Source organism: Podarcis tiliguerta (assembly GCF_965153285.1).
Source record: "Podarcis tiliguerta genome assembly, chromosome: 13".
Taxonomy (NCBI): domain Eukaryota; kingdom Metazoa; phylum Chordata; class Lepidosauria; order Squamata; family Lacertidae; genus Podarcis; species Podarcis tiliguerta.
In genome coordinates, this window is record NC_139546.1 from 45,296,835 (window position 1) to 45,313,456 (window position 16,622).

The 16,622-nt window shown below is 44.7% G+C and overlaps 1 protein-coding gene across 1 annotated transcript; it reads left to right on the top strand.

Annotated features, from left to right (window-relative positions):
• Window positions 1–442: 442 nt before the first annotated feature.
• Window positions 443–3,904, top strand: LOC310662275 (endogenous retrovirus group K member 18 Pol protein; the record flags this gene model as incomplete). Its single annotated transcript, XM_083409054.1, has 2 exons — window positions 443–701; window positions 1,290–3,904. 2 exons carry the CDS (start codon window positions 443–445, stop codon window positions 3,902–3,904), a joined length of 2,874 nt encoding a protein of 957 aa, XP_083265180.1.
• Window positions 3,905–16,622: the final 12,718 nt, after the last annotated feature.

Sequence of the window (16,622 nt, forward strand, 5' to 3'; positions counted from 1 at the left end):
CCTCCTTTGTGAACATAAAACAACAACATTCAGAGCCTTACCATCAATTCATAGATCGCTTGAAAGAAGCAATCACCAGGCAGATTGATAACACCACGGCTCAAACTGAACTAACTAAAAAATTGGCTTTTGAAAATGCAAACACAGACTGCAAAACTGCCTTGCAGTCCGTTATACGCCGCTTTAAATATGATCTGGCTGATATGATCAAAGCTTGTTCAGAAGTAGGCAGCCAAAGTCATGCTATGTCCCTGCTTGCTACTGCGCTTCAATCTAATAACAGGCCCACAGGCAATTGCTTTAACTGCAAACGCCCAGGCCATTTTGCTAAGCAATGTAGAGCCCCTGGCGGCGGGGCGCACAAAAATACTGATACCAACAATAAGGCTAGACCTTCCAAAAAATGCCCTAAGTCTGGAAAAGGTTACCATTGGGCAAACCAATGCAGGAGTTTGGGAAACTCCCAGGAGGCCCTGCTCTCGGGCCAGGAGAATTAGAGAGCCCACTGCCTTTAGTTCCTGATACTAAAAACCTTTCTAAAAGTACACCATCTGATACTACTATTGCAAAATTTTCTAAAGAAAAATCCTCTGACTTCACCATTGACTTAATCAATCAGGAAGACAAAGAGACTGTTTTACCTGGTGAAGTTGTGCTTATGCCCACCCAATTGGCGGGTCCCCTGCCCTCTAAGGTCGCAGGTATAATTTTACCCAAGCTTTCTGCGGCCAAAGAAGGCATCATGGTTATCCCAGCAGTGTTAGCCCCAGATTACGTGGGCACTGTCATGGTTCAACTTTGGAGCCACATGCCCATGCAGCTGAAAAAGGGTGACACTTGGGCGCATTTGGTGATGCTCCCAGCCCACCCTTCTGTTTCGATGATGGATAGTAATTTGCACCAGCTCTCTTCTTTTTCTCCACAGCTTTTAGCGGTTGTAGAGAGAATCAATAAGCAGAAACTTCTTCGTAAGTATAAAATCAATGGTAAAATTCTGGAAGGTTTGATTGACACAGGAGCAGACGTTTCTGTCATTTCCACCAGTTGCTGGGACCCTACGTGGCCCCTCGAGTCCTCTTCCGCTGTGTGGGGTGTAGGAGGCACTCAAACCTCCGCAAAGAGTGTACACTGGCTGCCTGTCTCTCTGCCCAATAGCTCTGCTATTATTGCTCATATTCAACCGTGCATTTTGAATATTCATCTGAATCTCTGGGGCAGAGACCTTTTGCAACAATTAGACGCTACCATTCAATTAAATGAGTAAATTTTCACTTCCACTTAACTGGAAGTCTACTGCCCCCTGTGGGTAGAACAATGGCCACTAACTGGAGAAAAGTTGCTTGCCTTAAAGCATTTGGTTAATGAACAGCTACAAGCTGATCACATCGAACCTTCAAATAGCCCCTATAATTCCCCCGTCTTCATCATAAAAAAGAAGAGTGGGAAATGGAGATTTCTACAGGATTTAAGGAAAATCAATGAAATCATTGAACCTATGGGGCCTTTGCAGTGTGGTCTGCCCAATCCAAATATGATTCCACATTCCTATCAATTGGCAATTATAGATTTGCAAGATTGCTTCTTCTCCATTCCACTCCAGGAGAAAGATCGTAAATTGTTTGCTTTTACTGTTCCAGTGCTAAATAACAGCCAACCCACGGAACGATATCAATGGAAAGTCCTACCACAAGGAATGTTGAATTCCCCCACTATGTGCCAATACTATGTCAATCAGGCACTCCAGCCCTTTCGCCGGTTATATCCGGATTTGACCTTGATCCATTATACGGACGACCTGCTTTTGGCTGGGGTCCAACTCCCCCCTAACTGGAAACGTGATATAACAGCCTGCTTGTCAGAGTATGGTTTAAAAATTGCCCCAGAAAAGGTACAAGAAACGTCGCCTTTTCACTATTTGGGACACAAAATGATAGCCGGATACTCAATTCCGATAGTTCCTGAGCTCAAAGTGCCAAAAGTAATTAAATATGTCCAATTACAACAATTACTAGGCAATATTAACTGGGTAAGACCATATTTTAAAATCCCTCTCGAGGTTCTGAGACCATTGTTTTTAGCCTTAAAAGGCCATCAATCTCCTGGAGAACAGATTGTTTTGAACCCCCAGCAACAAAAAACTATAACCCAGTTGAAGGAAATAATGCGGATTCATTGGGTTGATAGAGCAATTCCTAATGTTCCGCCAGAATTAATAGTAATGACAGATGGTGTCCAACCATTTGCAGCCCTTACTCAATCAGCAGAACAAAAGGTTCACATTATTGAATGGTTGTATTTACAGCACACACCTAAAAACACTGTCACCCCTTTATTGGATCTCCTCGCTCAAATCATCAGCAAGGGAAGGCGCCGCTGTAAAAGTTTATTTGGTATTGATTGCCAGAGGCTTATTATTCCCCTGCCCATGGACCAATGGGATAATGCTTTCTCCACTAGCATGACACTTCAATGTGCTCTGGCTGATTATATAGGAACAATGGACTGTCATATTCCGGCAGACCCTCGCCTACAAATGAGCAAACAATTTTCTTTATCCTTCACGTCCATTCTGTCCCGAGTGCCATTAGACGAAGGGCTAACGGTCTTCACTGACGGTGCCCCCACAAGGGGAGTGGTTGCTTGGCAACAGAATGATCAATGGCATAGCCTCTACACTCTTCCACAGAAATCAGCACAACGCTCTGAGCTGGCTGCTGCAGTAAAAGCCCTGCATCACTTTGCCTCAGTGCCATTTAATCTGGTTGTTGATAGCCTTTACGTTGCTAATGTCATAACTCGCCTAGAGGGCAGCTACGTAAGCCCACTCCTAGATGACAATCTTCTGAGCCTGTTTCTGTCTTTACAATTGCTGCTCTCTAAACGATCCCACCCATTATTTGTGGTACATATTCGATCTCACCAGCCCTTTCCAGGCTTTATCACAGATGGTAATGCAAAGGCAGACTCCCTCCTGAGAGTATTGCCTGTATCACCCATAGAAAGCCATGCATTCCACCACCAAAATGCAAAAGCTCTCAGCCGAGAGTTCAAAATTCCATTAGAGACTGCTCGTGCAATCATACAACAATGTCCACAGTGCTCTAATCAAATTGGCCACCCCAGCCCTGGCGTTAACCCACGCGGGCTTGAATCAAATTCTCTGTGGCAGACGGATGTCACTCACTTTGCCCCTTTCTCACCTTGGAAATTTATTCATGTCAGTATCGACACATATTCTGGCTTTATTTGGGCCACCCCTCAAAGGGGAGAACAAGTCAAACATGCTTGCAATCACCTTGTTCGTGCCATGGCAGTCATGGGCAAGCCTCATACTTTAAAAACTGACAATGCCCCTGCATATTGTTCTAAATCCTTTGCTCAGTTTTGTGAAACTTGGAATATCCGCCACTTATTCGGCATCCCCTACAATTCTCAAGGCCAGGCAATTGTTGAACGTGCCAATCGCACCTTGAAAACTGCCTTAATTCGGCAAGAAAAGAAGGCCGGAGTCCCCGCCTCCCTTTCTGAAAAGGAAGGCTGGCTAGCTAGTGTTCTCTTTACGCTAAACCATTTGAATATTTCCATACAGGACCATCAATCGTGCACGCGACTGCAAAAGCATTTTCAGCAGAAAGAGATACTTCCAGCCCCCCTGGTCCGCTATAAGAAATTGCCATCCAACGACTGGAGCGAACCAGTTAAACTGATCACCTGGGGTAAGGGCTACGCAGCTGTGCAAACCCCGCAAGGCCCTCGCTGGGTGCCATCGCGCTGCATCCGCCTGTACCATGGCTTGGCATCGGACCCAGGACAGTCCCCTTCCTCACTTCACCCAACAACTCCAGATCACCCAGGAGGTGCCCGCGCCCAGCCCCCCCAGGAAACGCAAGCGCGGAAATCGTAATGGACCAGTGACGTGGGGCCAAATCAAATCACTCTCCTCTCAAGCTGAACAACTCATGAAGGACAAACAGCTAGAATCAACCCCCGATAACGTGCTTCTCTGCCTTATTTCCTGCCTTAATATGAATTCCATGATTGTTCTCATTTTCTGCCTCTCCTTTTTCCCCCTCTCGGCAGCCGCCCCCATTGGCGGTGCAACAACAACAACATCAAATCTATGGGAATCCTTTGCAAAAACCCTCAATGTTTCTTCCTTTTGTTTATCACAGCAGGTATCTGTGGGTGAAATTCTTGGCTCTTGCCTTATCCCTGTGTGCCATGACCCATCTGATATACAAAATGACACTTGGTTTTACTCTTCCCTGCCAAAAAATGATTCCCTTCGCACTCTTGGCTACTCCGCTTACTCCACCTGGGGTACTCAGGTGCGCAAGCGCCCCACCATGGCCGTGGACCTATTAACCCCGTACGTTGCGACATATAACATGACATGCGCTCGTATGGTGAACTGCACTAAGAATAACTGTGTAAGAATGAGCAAGGATAACTTTAACTGCTCTTCTTATGTCAATATTTCCTATGTATATAAATACACTGAGTTGCCTGCAGGATGGTTCTGGTCCTGCCCAGGTTACACATTCAATTACATTCCAGCAAACATTACCCATGGAACTCCCTGCTGCTTGAGTCGGTTGTCCATCATTTTACCAAAGAAACAACATCTATCCCGCCCTAGACATCGCCGCTCTGTTGAATTGACTAATGATTGTGATGATTCTGTTTCTCTTCCCAGCAGATCTGAATATATTTCTTTAGCCGTATCCCTTCTAGGTGTTCCAGGCTTGGCGGTACGGAACAGCCAGAACATTAATGCCCTGGCCTGTTCTGCAGCGAAAATTATTAATTTCACATCAAACGCTCTCCACCTGCTTAATACAGAACAGAGCGAGATACAACACGGACTGTTGCAAAATCGCGCCGCTATCGACTATCTCCTGATGCTTCATCATTATGGCTGTGAACAAGTGGATGCGATGTGCTGTTTCAATATTTCTGACAATTCTAAGGCCGTCAGAAATCAAATCTCTCACCTGCAAAACCTCACTCACCACATTAAACAGGACGTTGGATTCTCCAGCCTCTGGGATTCACTCACCCAATGGCTCACCAACTGGCTGCCGAACCTAGACTGGCTTCGCAAACTCTTTCAATACGCTATTGTTATTATATGCATTTCAATTTTGTTATGCTGTTTCATTCAATGCATTCCTAGTCTCATACGTCTCTGCTCTCAACTCTTCTCCCCCCCTCTACCTCCGCAAAAACTCATTGCCGCCCACTTCACGAAGTGGCAACAACAACCGTAGCTCTTGGAAGTAAATAGGAGCAAACTTATTTGGGGCATGCGTCGGCAAACCACGTATCCCAAAATATTTTTGTTTTTCCTATCTTACCTCCACTAGTGAAACAAATACCTTCTATATAATAAAAGAAAGGGGGAGATGTAGAGTGGGTTTTCTGGATCCCTGTGTGTATGCCTGAAACGGGATTCTTTCCCCCCCTTTTTTGCTGGTCTGTGTCTGCCTGTTCCCTGGTATATCTCAGAGACACTGCGTAAGTGAAAAGTGCCTCACTTTGTGCCTTCTGTGCCCGTCCCTGGCACGGAAAGATCTCTAAGCTTAGCTGATGTCATGACCCCCTAATCTAACTATAAACTTCCCATGTTTATTACCACAGACTAGAAGAATGTTAAGTGCACTCTGTATAATCCCTGCGTAAGACACCCCTATCTATCTTAGGTAGTTATCTCTGGTTGTGATGTTCTGTGCTCTCTCTCTCTGATGCATATGTTCTATGTATGTAATATGTGCAACATTATGTGCGTTACCCACGCTGCTCGCTGTATCCAATCAGCAGCCACCATAGATGGGGCAATTGAGCCCAATATACAATAAAAGGGACACTCTTAGCCTCCTGCTACGAGATGCCTCCCGGATGATATCCCACCACGTCGTCTGTCGTTTATTCAACCCAACAATAGATATATATATATATATATATATATTCATGTAAGATACACACACACACACAAATGAATGAATGCTTTGCTTAGCAGATTGCAGAGCAAAATCTGGAATAGTGTGTGATCTGACTGGGAGTTACCTTTCTATCTGCAAGCAAGTCCAAGCGGATCTGTTGGGTTGGTTGACTCTGAGCAGTAGACCAAATAAATTCATGCTCCAGAGATACTGATAGTGGAATTTGTGCAGAATAAAGTGATTCTGCCTATAGCTATATTTTGATCACATGCTGGGATTATATAAACATAGCACTGATATTTGCCAATCCACATATTACAGGTGACAAGTTTTCCCAATCTCAGCAAGAAACAACAGAGATTCTGACCTACTCCAATATTCTGTCAGAAGGCAGGATATTTAAATTGCAAAGGCCCATTTTGCTCTTTTATTCTGAGAGGGATATGTAAATCTGTTGTGGTAACAACTGCTGAACTTGTACATTAGGATATAATGAGCTCATTTCAAAGCCCAGGCTTACCTTCAGAGCAAAAGGCTTATAGTGATGCTTTTATATTGATAGATATGCAAATTTTAAGCGATCATTTCCTCTTTAAATCAGTCAGCCATCCTATCTTCCTCAGCTAAAAGACCCTGAGTTCTTGGAGACACATTTTGCTCAACCCTCTCCAAGCACTAGGCAGGGAAAATGATAGTTTTACTTCCTCTTGTTTTCTTTACAGCAATTTTTGGAGGTAAATCCATTATTTCAAATGAAGAAGGATTAGATATTCTGGCAATTGATGGTGTGCAAAATGTCTCATTAGGATCTCTTCCTTTCTAGGTGTCCAATCAGAGGTCCGACTAGAAGAATCTGGAGGGGACATAAAAAGGCCAAGAGAGTCCCTCCGCCTCTCCTGTCGAGCCTCTGGGTTCAGCTTCATCAGCTATGCTATGGTATGGGTGAGACAAGCTCCAGGAAAAGGCTTGGAAAGGGTGGCACATATATCTGCAGATTCAGTTTACATTTACTACTTGGATAAAGTGAAGGGGCTCTTCACCACCTCCAGGGACAATTCCAACAGCCTTCTCTATCTGCAAATGAACAGCCTGACAACAGATGACACAGCTGTGTATTACTGTGCAAGAAGATATACTGTGAGTGGAAGTGAAGCAAAAACTGTCCTTCCCTCACAGACCTTCACCTTATATGGATTCTATAACAGAGTGGTTACACAAATTATGAAAATTGCATTGTGAAATACAATTGGGGAAAGAACCACACAGAGAGAGGTGGGGGTAGAAACTTGTCTACCAAATAAAGGGAAACTTTATATTTGATGCTCTACTACTTCTGCCTGTGCCTGAATACACCAGGGACATGTGCAACACCAAAGGTGGCAGATTAATGGCATGTGGCTCTTGAGTGGCACAGGTTTTCCAGGAATAAAAGCAGAGCTGGGAAGTGGATAAAACAGAACTTCCTCTCTCTTCAGTCTCCCCTTTCATGCTGCTGCTGCTGTTACCCCTTGTGGACCCAAACAGCAGGAAAACCTTGGCTGCTCCAAGCAGAGAGCATGGAAAGCATAGATACCATCTGGGGAGGAGTGAAGGGCTGAGGGCCCCCAAGTTTTCAAGCAAAGGGCCAGGGCCCCCAAAAATCTGAATCAGCCATGCATGCATGCTGTACAACATGCTCACTTTAATCATGCAGCTCATGCAGCGTGTGCACCACAAGGGAGCACAGCATGTGTATTGCACAAAATGCATGTGCATGACATCAGCACATTGTGCAGCATGCTGACATCACTTGCACTCATCTTGCTTGTTGGCACCCTCAATCTTGGTGGGAAGGTGAGAGAGAGAGGCACTTGACTTGCAGGGTATGCATATTATTTGGGGGGCCTGAAAGGAGCGTGGCTCCTAGGAGATGATACCATAGGAGGCAGGCAGGAGCTCACCCTGACACCAACTTAAATTTTACCAGGTCTTTTATATATGGCACATTGCTGGAGGAAGGGCTCATGCAAATTCTTCATGGAGACTGTGGGATTCTTGGGGCAGGTGTTATCTCCTTCAATATAAATTGTTCCTTTTCTCCCTGACCCAAAGCCTCCTCTTTCCTACCTCTCTAGCACATTACTTTCTTAATACCATGAAGTTCTTGTGGTTCTTGTTGTCTTTGGTGGCCATTACAAAAAGTAAGTGCAAATTCTGTGGGAAGTTCAGAATATAAGTGTATTTCAAGTGGTGATTATGTGACGTTCAAACACTAATTGAAATCTTCTCTGTTTCCAAGGGGTCTTCTCAGATGTTCAACTTGTATCATCTGGGCCAGGAATGGTGAGACCAGGAGAGGACCTCAGCCTGGTCTGTAAAGTCACAGGTTTCTCCATCTCCACTCAGCAGTCTGTCTGGCACTGGTTCTGTCAAGATGCTGGAAAAAGTCTAGAATGGATTGCAGCAGTACACCCCTATGATGGGACTAAGTGGTATGCCCCTTCTCTGAAGAGCCGAACAACCATTTCTTCAGATTCTTCCAAGAATGAGTTTTCTTTCCAGCTGAGCACTCTGGCAGCTGCCGACTCTGCGGTGTATTTTTGTGCCAGACAATACACAGTGAGGCACAGCAATTGGTGCTGTGTACAAAAAGAGGAAACTGATTTTGAATGCAGAAATGTGGTTCTAATAAATGACGATCAATAAATAAGCATGTCAAAACCATGTGAAATGAAAATCAGCACCAAGTGAGACAAGGTATCTTGGGGCTATATACAAAAGGGGAAAGTCTTTCAGAAACAGAATCTCTGTTTTCTGTTCTGTGCATGTAAGATACAGCAACATCATATACATGGAATATCCTACCCTAACCATGAGGTTGGTGTTTAGGCAATACATGAACATAATATCCAAATAACATAATTTCTTATCTCAGATTACCATTCGTATAGAAGGTGATAAGTGATTTATGTTAAACAAAAACCTTTTATAATGTGAGGAAAGTCATCTGTTTTCATTTTTACATAATACAGTGAAAGTGAACAGTTATAAAACAGTCTTCATACCAGGTTTTTAAATTTAATTTTCCACAAGTGCTATTTGCCATACTTTGGTAGCCCAATGTTTCCCTATCATGAGCCTGTATTAATATTGTCCCCTCTTGTGTTGTCAAACTTCTGCAAAGCCAGGAGCTGATCTGTGCCACTGTTGGGCTTCATATTAACAGGTACTGTAATTCCTGGATCAGGCAGAAACTTGGCAAAGGATTGCAATGGCCCTTTTGGTATAATAGCTCTGAGGTCAATTGTTATTCTTCTGCAATAGAAATGTGACTCTTGGTTTCAGATGGTAGCTCCAGTTTCCATCTATCTGCACATGAGAAGCCTGAAAGCAGAAGACATTGTATTACTGTGCGAGACACACAAATCCCACTAGACCTCAGACAAAAACCATTTGTTGCATTCATTTTAGTAAAGAGTTCCCAGAGGGGGCACCACAGAACCACAAAAGAGAAATTTTCAGAACAGGGCTGACATCAGAAGGGAAGATGTTTAACAATAGCTATTAATAATACTATTAATGAGCACTCATACTTTACACAGTGAGTGCCCTTTGCGGGATCATGCGCGGCACTTCAGACCCCAGGGAACTTACAGGTTCTGTGGGCTGGCCTGCCCCTCAGTGTTATTCTTTGGAGGTTCACGCCCAGCCTCAGCTAGTCAATTTAAACTGGTGGGAGGTGGGACCAGTCATATAAATAGGGGATGGAGCCAGCAGTGGCCAGGCAGTCCTCTCAGGAGCTTCACCCACCCAACCCTCCCTTTGTTTAATGTTTCTTGTTTGTAGGTTAACTGTTTTCTTCCTGTTTAGTGGACGCTGCTATGGTCTTTTGACTGGTTGCTGTTGAAGAACCAAGAATAAATTTTCCTGCATTGGCAGGTTTGGTCTTCCCCATAGCAATTTGTCACAACTTTGGCGGTTTAATGCCTTGGCCGGAATCCTTTAGTATTTTCTTCCGTAAAATTGGGGTGGTGACACTCCCCCCAGTGGCATTTCCAGTGTCCCCTTTTAAAGGGGTTGTCATATGGGTGTCACTGGCCATACACTGAAAGGTTGTCAGTGAACTACCCTACGTGCAGGGATATGGGGTGGGCTGTCTGCATACACATACACGTGTCCAAATTTTAATTCCATAACACGTTGCCACAAGTCATTCTTCCTTTTTGGTGCTCCCTGGGGGCTGGGGAAGTTGCCACCTGGTCATGCAATACTATTAATATTATTACTGTTAATAGTGTCAAAATAGCTATTGATAATACTGAAAAACCTTTATTCTTTGGTCCAGATCCAGCCTTGTTGTGAGCTGCCATTGGATCATCCTGTTCCTACCCACTAAGCCAGAACACAGTAAAGTTCACCCCACCTTCATCAATGCCATACCATGCAACATTTTCCAACCCACATCTAGGATGCCCCCTACTGACACCACCCAGGTTCCCTCCCCGATGCCAATTCAGAAATCCAGCACAAGGAATCTGGAGGGGACATTAAAAGCCCCATGGAGTCTCTCCTCCACTGGACTGGGTGTGACAGGCTCCTGGACAAGGCCACAAATGGGTGGCCAAAATAAGCACATCTCCACCTCCTGTTTACTTCTTGGATTCTATTAAAGGAAGATTCACCATCTCCAGGGATGGTTCAAACAGTCAGCTCTCTTCACAAATGAACAACTTGAAACCTGAGGACACAGCTGTGTGTTACTGTCCAAGAGAGCCACAGTGAGAGGAAGTGAATCTAAAGAGCGGCAAGGCCTTCTTTGGCTCAAATCTTTCTGGGTTGAGCCTGCTGTAGGATAATGTTTTTCAGCATTGGATAATAATGGTCTTCGTTTTCAGTGTTCCCAAAGAGTTGGTGGAGGAAGGAGGGAAAGAGTGCAAATCACCCGCAGATCCAGGTATACATATGAGGAGCCTCTCTCGCCAAGCTATAATAAACACAGCTAGGTCAGCTGCAACAGGGGCAGCTAACCCCATTTCACCTCCTTTGGAGAAATGGGAAGGGTTACTGCTGTGTCATCTTCCGCCTGCCCCCAACCAAAGATACCCTAGGTTTAGCGCCCAGTTCCGGTGAGATCTTATCAGAAGGTGTCACCAATGCTGGTGCTGCTTCTCTACTGTTTTTGCAATATTTTATTTATCCTCATGAAAGCTTTTCAGCATCCTGGTGCAATTTTTCTCCCATATATACATTTATGTATGCAATTTCACCAATATACAAAATGTTCCCTCTTATGTCTTTTTTACCATTAGGATGCAAGCTGTCCCCAGATAAATGCATTTCTGGATATATTTGCGGGGTGGGGTGGGCTAGGACTATAGCCCTTCTTGAGTTGGTGGTTCTTGTGAAGAGGTACCTGATGTGTGTAATAAGGCCTCCTCAACCTTAGTTTGACCCCTGCATCGATCAACTAGCAGTCAGGCCTCTTACAGTTGCATTCAATAAGGTTGTCGCCTAATTGGTCTTTTGGTCGGCCGTGACCTGCAGGGCTATGGGGACACAGCACCTCTACATGCAAATTGCTCCTCTTCTTCTCTGTGGCCCTTTAGCTGGGAAAGAATTGTGAAATAAGAGGAAAGGAGGTTATATGAAGCACATGCAAATCAGTTGAACCACATCACTGCCTTAAAAGCTGCCTTTTCCAATTCAGTCTTGCCACCTCCAGCCAGCTAAGACTGAGCCAGTCAAGAAGGTGATTCAAGCAAACATGAATCTTTGGATAAACCTCCTTATCTTCTGGTCAGCTCTCCCAGGTAATATTTCTCTCACTGGAAACTCTGGGAACTTGCACTCTTTCTACACAGGTATCCCCTGATGCTCTTTCTTCTATTTTTTAGGCTGTCACTCAGAGGTTCAGGTGGTGGAGACTGGAGGAGGTGCTGTAGCTCCTGGAGGCTCCCTCCGCCTCTCCTGCAAGGCTTCAGGATTCACCTTTACTAGTTATGAAATCCACTGGATTCGCCAGGCTCCCGGGAAAGGACTGGAGTGGGTGGCTGGAGTTAGCAGCCCTTCTGGAAGTAGCCAATGGTATAATTCCAAGGTTCAGGGACGCTTCACCATCTCCAGAGACAATCCTCAAACTTCAGCCTATCTTCAAATGACCAGCTTGAAGCCTGAGGACTCTGCCTTGTATTACTGTTCAAGAGACACAGTGACAACCTCTGCTTTTCTGCTTGTACAAAAAGCCCTGCTTTGCAGCATTTGCAGCTGGAATGCAGGTGCTAGAGGAGGATGTATTGTTAACAAGGGGGGAAGAAGAGCAAACAGGGACCAATGGGGCAACTCCCATGTGAAGTGCACAATACATCACAGTGCCACTCCAAGGCTACATTTAAACAGCCCTTTATTCCATTCTTCCAATGTTTCCTTACCACATGGTTTCTGTCTCTGGTGAGATCTCTCTTTCACATGACACAAAAGCTACTTCTGTAAATCTAGTGCAATCCTGTGGAACATTAGCGCTCATCCCCATGATAATGTATTCCAGAAAAACATCCATTTGGAATTCCATCATCCTGGATTTTTGTGCTTGCTGTAATTTTGCCACTGCTTTCAGGAATCGCACCATGTGACAACATTTGAGCACTGGTAAAGGAAGAGGCGTGCGGGGGGAACGCACCACCCCTGGCAGCGCAATTCTGGTGGGGTACCATCATGGCTGCCAAATCCCCACAGGGGTGTACCACGGCCCCAGGACGCACGTCTCGCCCCTGCAGGTGGCACGCATGCCCTTTGTATGCACGCCAGGCCTGTCCCCGCCTGATCTCTGCCCCCCGGTGCTGGAGCATGAAACTCCACCACTGCATTTGAGGTGCTATTCAGGAATACAGTTCTTATGGGATACGGTCCTGTATCTTGATTTCAGTTGCAAATCTCCATTTTTAGGGAGTTGTCCTTTGTTCTGAAGCTCAGCGGCAGAGCAAGACCATTGGGCACCTGCAGCGGTGCGTGTGTCCTGTGCCCAGTGGTGGTGCGAGCCGGGGCAGGATATTCCAATGGGCCTCTGAGGACACTGACTGCCTCATCCCACTCAGCTGCCCTGCAGCTGAGGAGGAGGCAGCAGGTGGACCGTTTGTGGCAATATGGAGCCTGCAGGCTCCCAAGCCACCACGTCACTCCCAGGAGAGACGTGTGGCTTGTGCATTGCAGGCCCCATGGTGAGTGCCGCCCGGCATTTTGTCACCCTCCTCAGTGGTGACACCCGGGGCGGCCTGCCCCCACCACACCGCCTTTCCTCTGCCCTTGCTCAAGCCACCATAGAAGTAAGGTTTCCTAATGATGTATCTCCAGGAGAGAAAAGCTTCAGGCTGGAATTCAGGCTCATGGAGTCAGGGTGTAGAAAGAGCTTTTTTTCTAGCTCTGTTTGGAGTGATTTTATATTACTAAGACGCTGAACTTGTGCTTGGAGAAACACATGGTTTTATGCAACTATTTGATGTAACATTGTTTTCTGTCTATTTTGGAGCAAGCTACAATTCTATGATTCTATGAAAGTTCTGTAAGTAAAGCTTTGAAACCATATTTTTGATCGAGATGATTTTTATTTCAAGTGGTGTCAGCTTTTATTCATTCTATTATTTCCAGATGCCAATAACATTATTTCCCCATCTTTAAGAAAGACAAAAAGAAAAGAAAAGAAAAGAAAAGAAAAGAAAAGAAAAGAAAGATGGCAACCTAATTACGCAAGCCCCATTTTGCTCTTTGATCCTAAGAGGAATATTCAAACCTACTGTGGTAACAACTACTAAACTGGACACTGGAAAATAATAGCTTGTTATATAGACTAGGCTTGCCCTCAGAACCATAGTTTGCTCAACAACTATAGTGGTGCTTTTACCTTACTACATATGCAAATTATTAGAGATTGCTTCCTCTTTAAATCCACCAGACACCCTCCCTTCATCAGCCACAGGACCCTGAATACGTGAGGCCACAATTTGCTCAACTCTCTCCAGACATTAGATGGCAAAAATGATAGCTTTCCTTCAGCTTGTTTTCTTTTCAGCAGTTTTTAGAGGTAAATCCATCCTTTCAAATAAACAAGAATAGGACAGCCTGACTGCTAATAATATGCAGAAGAGCTAATTGAGATCTCTTTCTTTCTAGGCATCCAATCGGACGTCCAACTGGTAGAGTCTGGAGGGGACATAAAAAAGCCTGGCGAGTCTCTTCGCCTCTCCTGTCGAGCCTCCGGGTTCACCTTCAGCAGCTATTGGATGAACTGGGTGAGACAAGCTCCAGGAAAGGGCCTGGAATGGGTGGCCATAATAGGTACAGCTTCAACTCCCATTTACTACATGGATTCCGTCAAAGGAAGATTCACCATTTCCAGAGATGATTCAAACAGCCAGCTGTATTTCCAAATGAACAACCTGAAACCTGAGGACACAGGTGTGTATTACTGTGCAAGAGACACAGTGAGAGACTTCCCATTAGACCTTAGACAAAAACTCTTCATTGCATTCCATTAGTGAAGTTTCCAGAGGGGGCACCAAAGCACCACAAACCAAAATCTATCAGGACAGAGCAGACAAAACAAGGGAGCAACAATAGCTGTTACTACAGGGAACATCTGTTCTTCTTTGGCCCATCTCTAGCCTGTTGGGGGTTGTCCCATAATAATCTTGTTCCAACCCAGTAAGCCCGTTCAAAGCAAATTCATCCTGCCCATTCCTTTCTTTTTCTCACGGGGCTTTATACTTCCCTTCAAGATTTCTGTTCTTTCACAAATTCTGATTACAGTGGAAGATATTCAGGAGCAGCTTCTGCCACCAGCATGTTGTGATCCTCCTGGACTGGGAATAAAGTTATCTGGAAATGCTATCTTCTGTCTTAAACCTGAGGACACAGGCGTCCATTACTGTGCAAGAGAGACATAGTGAGTGGAATTGAATGTAGGCTCAGACAAAAACTTTCATCTGAAGTCTTATAAGCATTTCTTTCCTGTTTGTGGGTAATAAGCTGGATAGTTCAAGCAAAAATCTGAATAGGCAATTGCCACCATTTCCTAACTTTCAATTTGAATTGTGCTGGGGAGGGGAAGACTTGATACTTTTTAATTAAAAAAAATTAAAACACTTGATCTTTTTAAATTAATTTTGTATGTCTACATCCAATCTTGTCACTTTAAAAAAATTATTTATTGCTTGTGTTTTTTTCTTTTTGTAAATACATCAAAGAATACAATAAAATAAAAACATGACTAAGGGGCTTTCTCAGGACAGTGGAGGGTGGGTCTTCTGTGTGGTGGCCCTGGCTGTTCTTCTGTCAGGAAATGCACTGCATAGGGAAGAATAAAAAGGGGGTCATGGAGGGTCAGTTGTGGGGGGTGAGGAGTGATGAATGTCCTTATTTTCATCTGAGGAATTTGGAAGTTATGCAATCATATACTCTGGGCTTTCAGGAGCTTCACCCTCTCTCTCTATTTATGCAGTCCCAGCAGGCAGGATAAAGAGGAGGGATTTGGAGCCACCCCTCTTTCTGCTGAGTCAGTTTTGTGGGACAGGACCTTTGCAGACATGCCTGAACAAATGCCCAGAGCAGTGATGTACCAAAGAGCAAGTGCTGGGCAGGGGAAACCATCTTTCTGTCCAGGCATTCTCAATGACAAATAAGGAAGGCCTGGAAAAGCCTACATCATTCTGCTTGTAAGAGCCACTTTATATTCCATCTGTCAATGGAGGAGGGGCTCATGCAAATATGGGGGCGGGCAGAATTCCTCTTCAAAAGGCAACTCACCACATTAAAGACCCTGACCTTTTCTCCTGTTCAAAAGATTGTCTTTCCTCAATAGGCTACCTATACAAATTATGAAGTTCATTCTGTTCTTGTTTTCTTTTGCGGCTGTTCCAAGATGTAAGCATGCCTTCTGGGGAGGATTAAGATATCTCTGTTTACTTAATGTATGTATTAGATGGTGTCTGATGCTCATTGCAATCTTCCCTCTTTCCCAAGGGGCCTTCTCGGACATTCAGCTTGCACCTTCTGGACCAGGAACAGTGAGACCTGGAGAGAATCTGAGCTTAGTCTGTAAAGTGACAGGTTTCTCTATTTCCACTTCTTCTTCTTACGCTTGGCACTGGATCCGTCAGCCTCGTGGGAAAGGTCTAGAATGGATTGCAGCAATAAATCACAACTCAGGGGGGAAATTCTATGCCCCTTCTCTGCAAAGCCGAACAACCATTTCTTCAGATGCCTCCAAGAATGAGTTCTCTCTCCAGCTGAACTCCCTGACAGCTGCCGACTCCGCTGTGTATTTCTGTGCCCGAGAAACACAGTGAGACAAGGCCAATGGTGGATGTGTACAAAAAGAGGAAACTGATTTTGAACACACATTTCTGTCTCTACTCCATAAACATAAAGATGTTATATTGCAAAGGGAGGGAGCTGATCTCTTGAACATTGAGTTCCATTCAGCCTAACCTCCTGATTAATCATTCTTCATGGCAACCTGGGTGAAGATAGACATATCACAGGAATTCTCAACCATTATATATGTTTGGACATTCATTTGGGCTTAAGATGTTGATGATGAGGATTAAGAGCAGATGTAAAAAAGCTCCAGCTGAGACTCAGGAGAACCATTGCCTGTCACAATCCAGTGGGTCTACTCTGAGGGTTTCTAACATCATACACAATGCCATA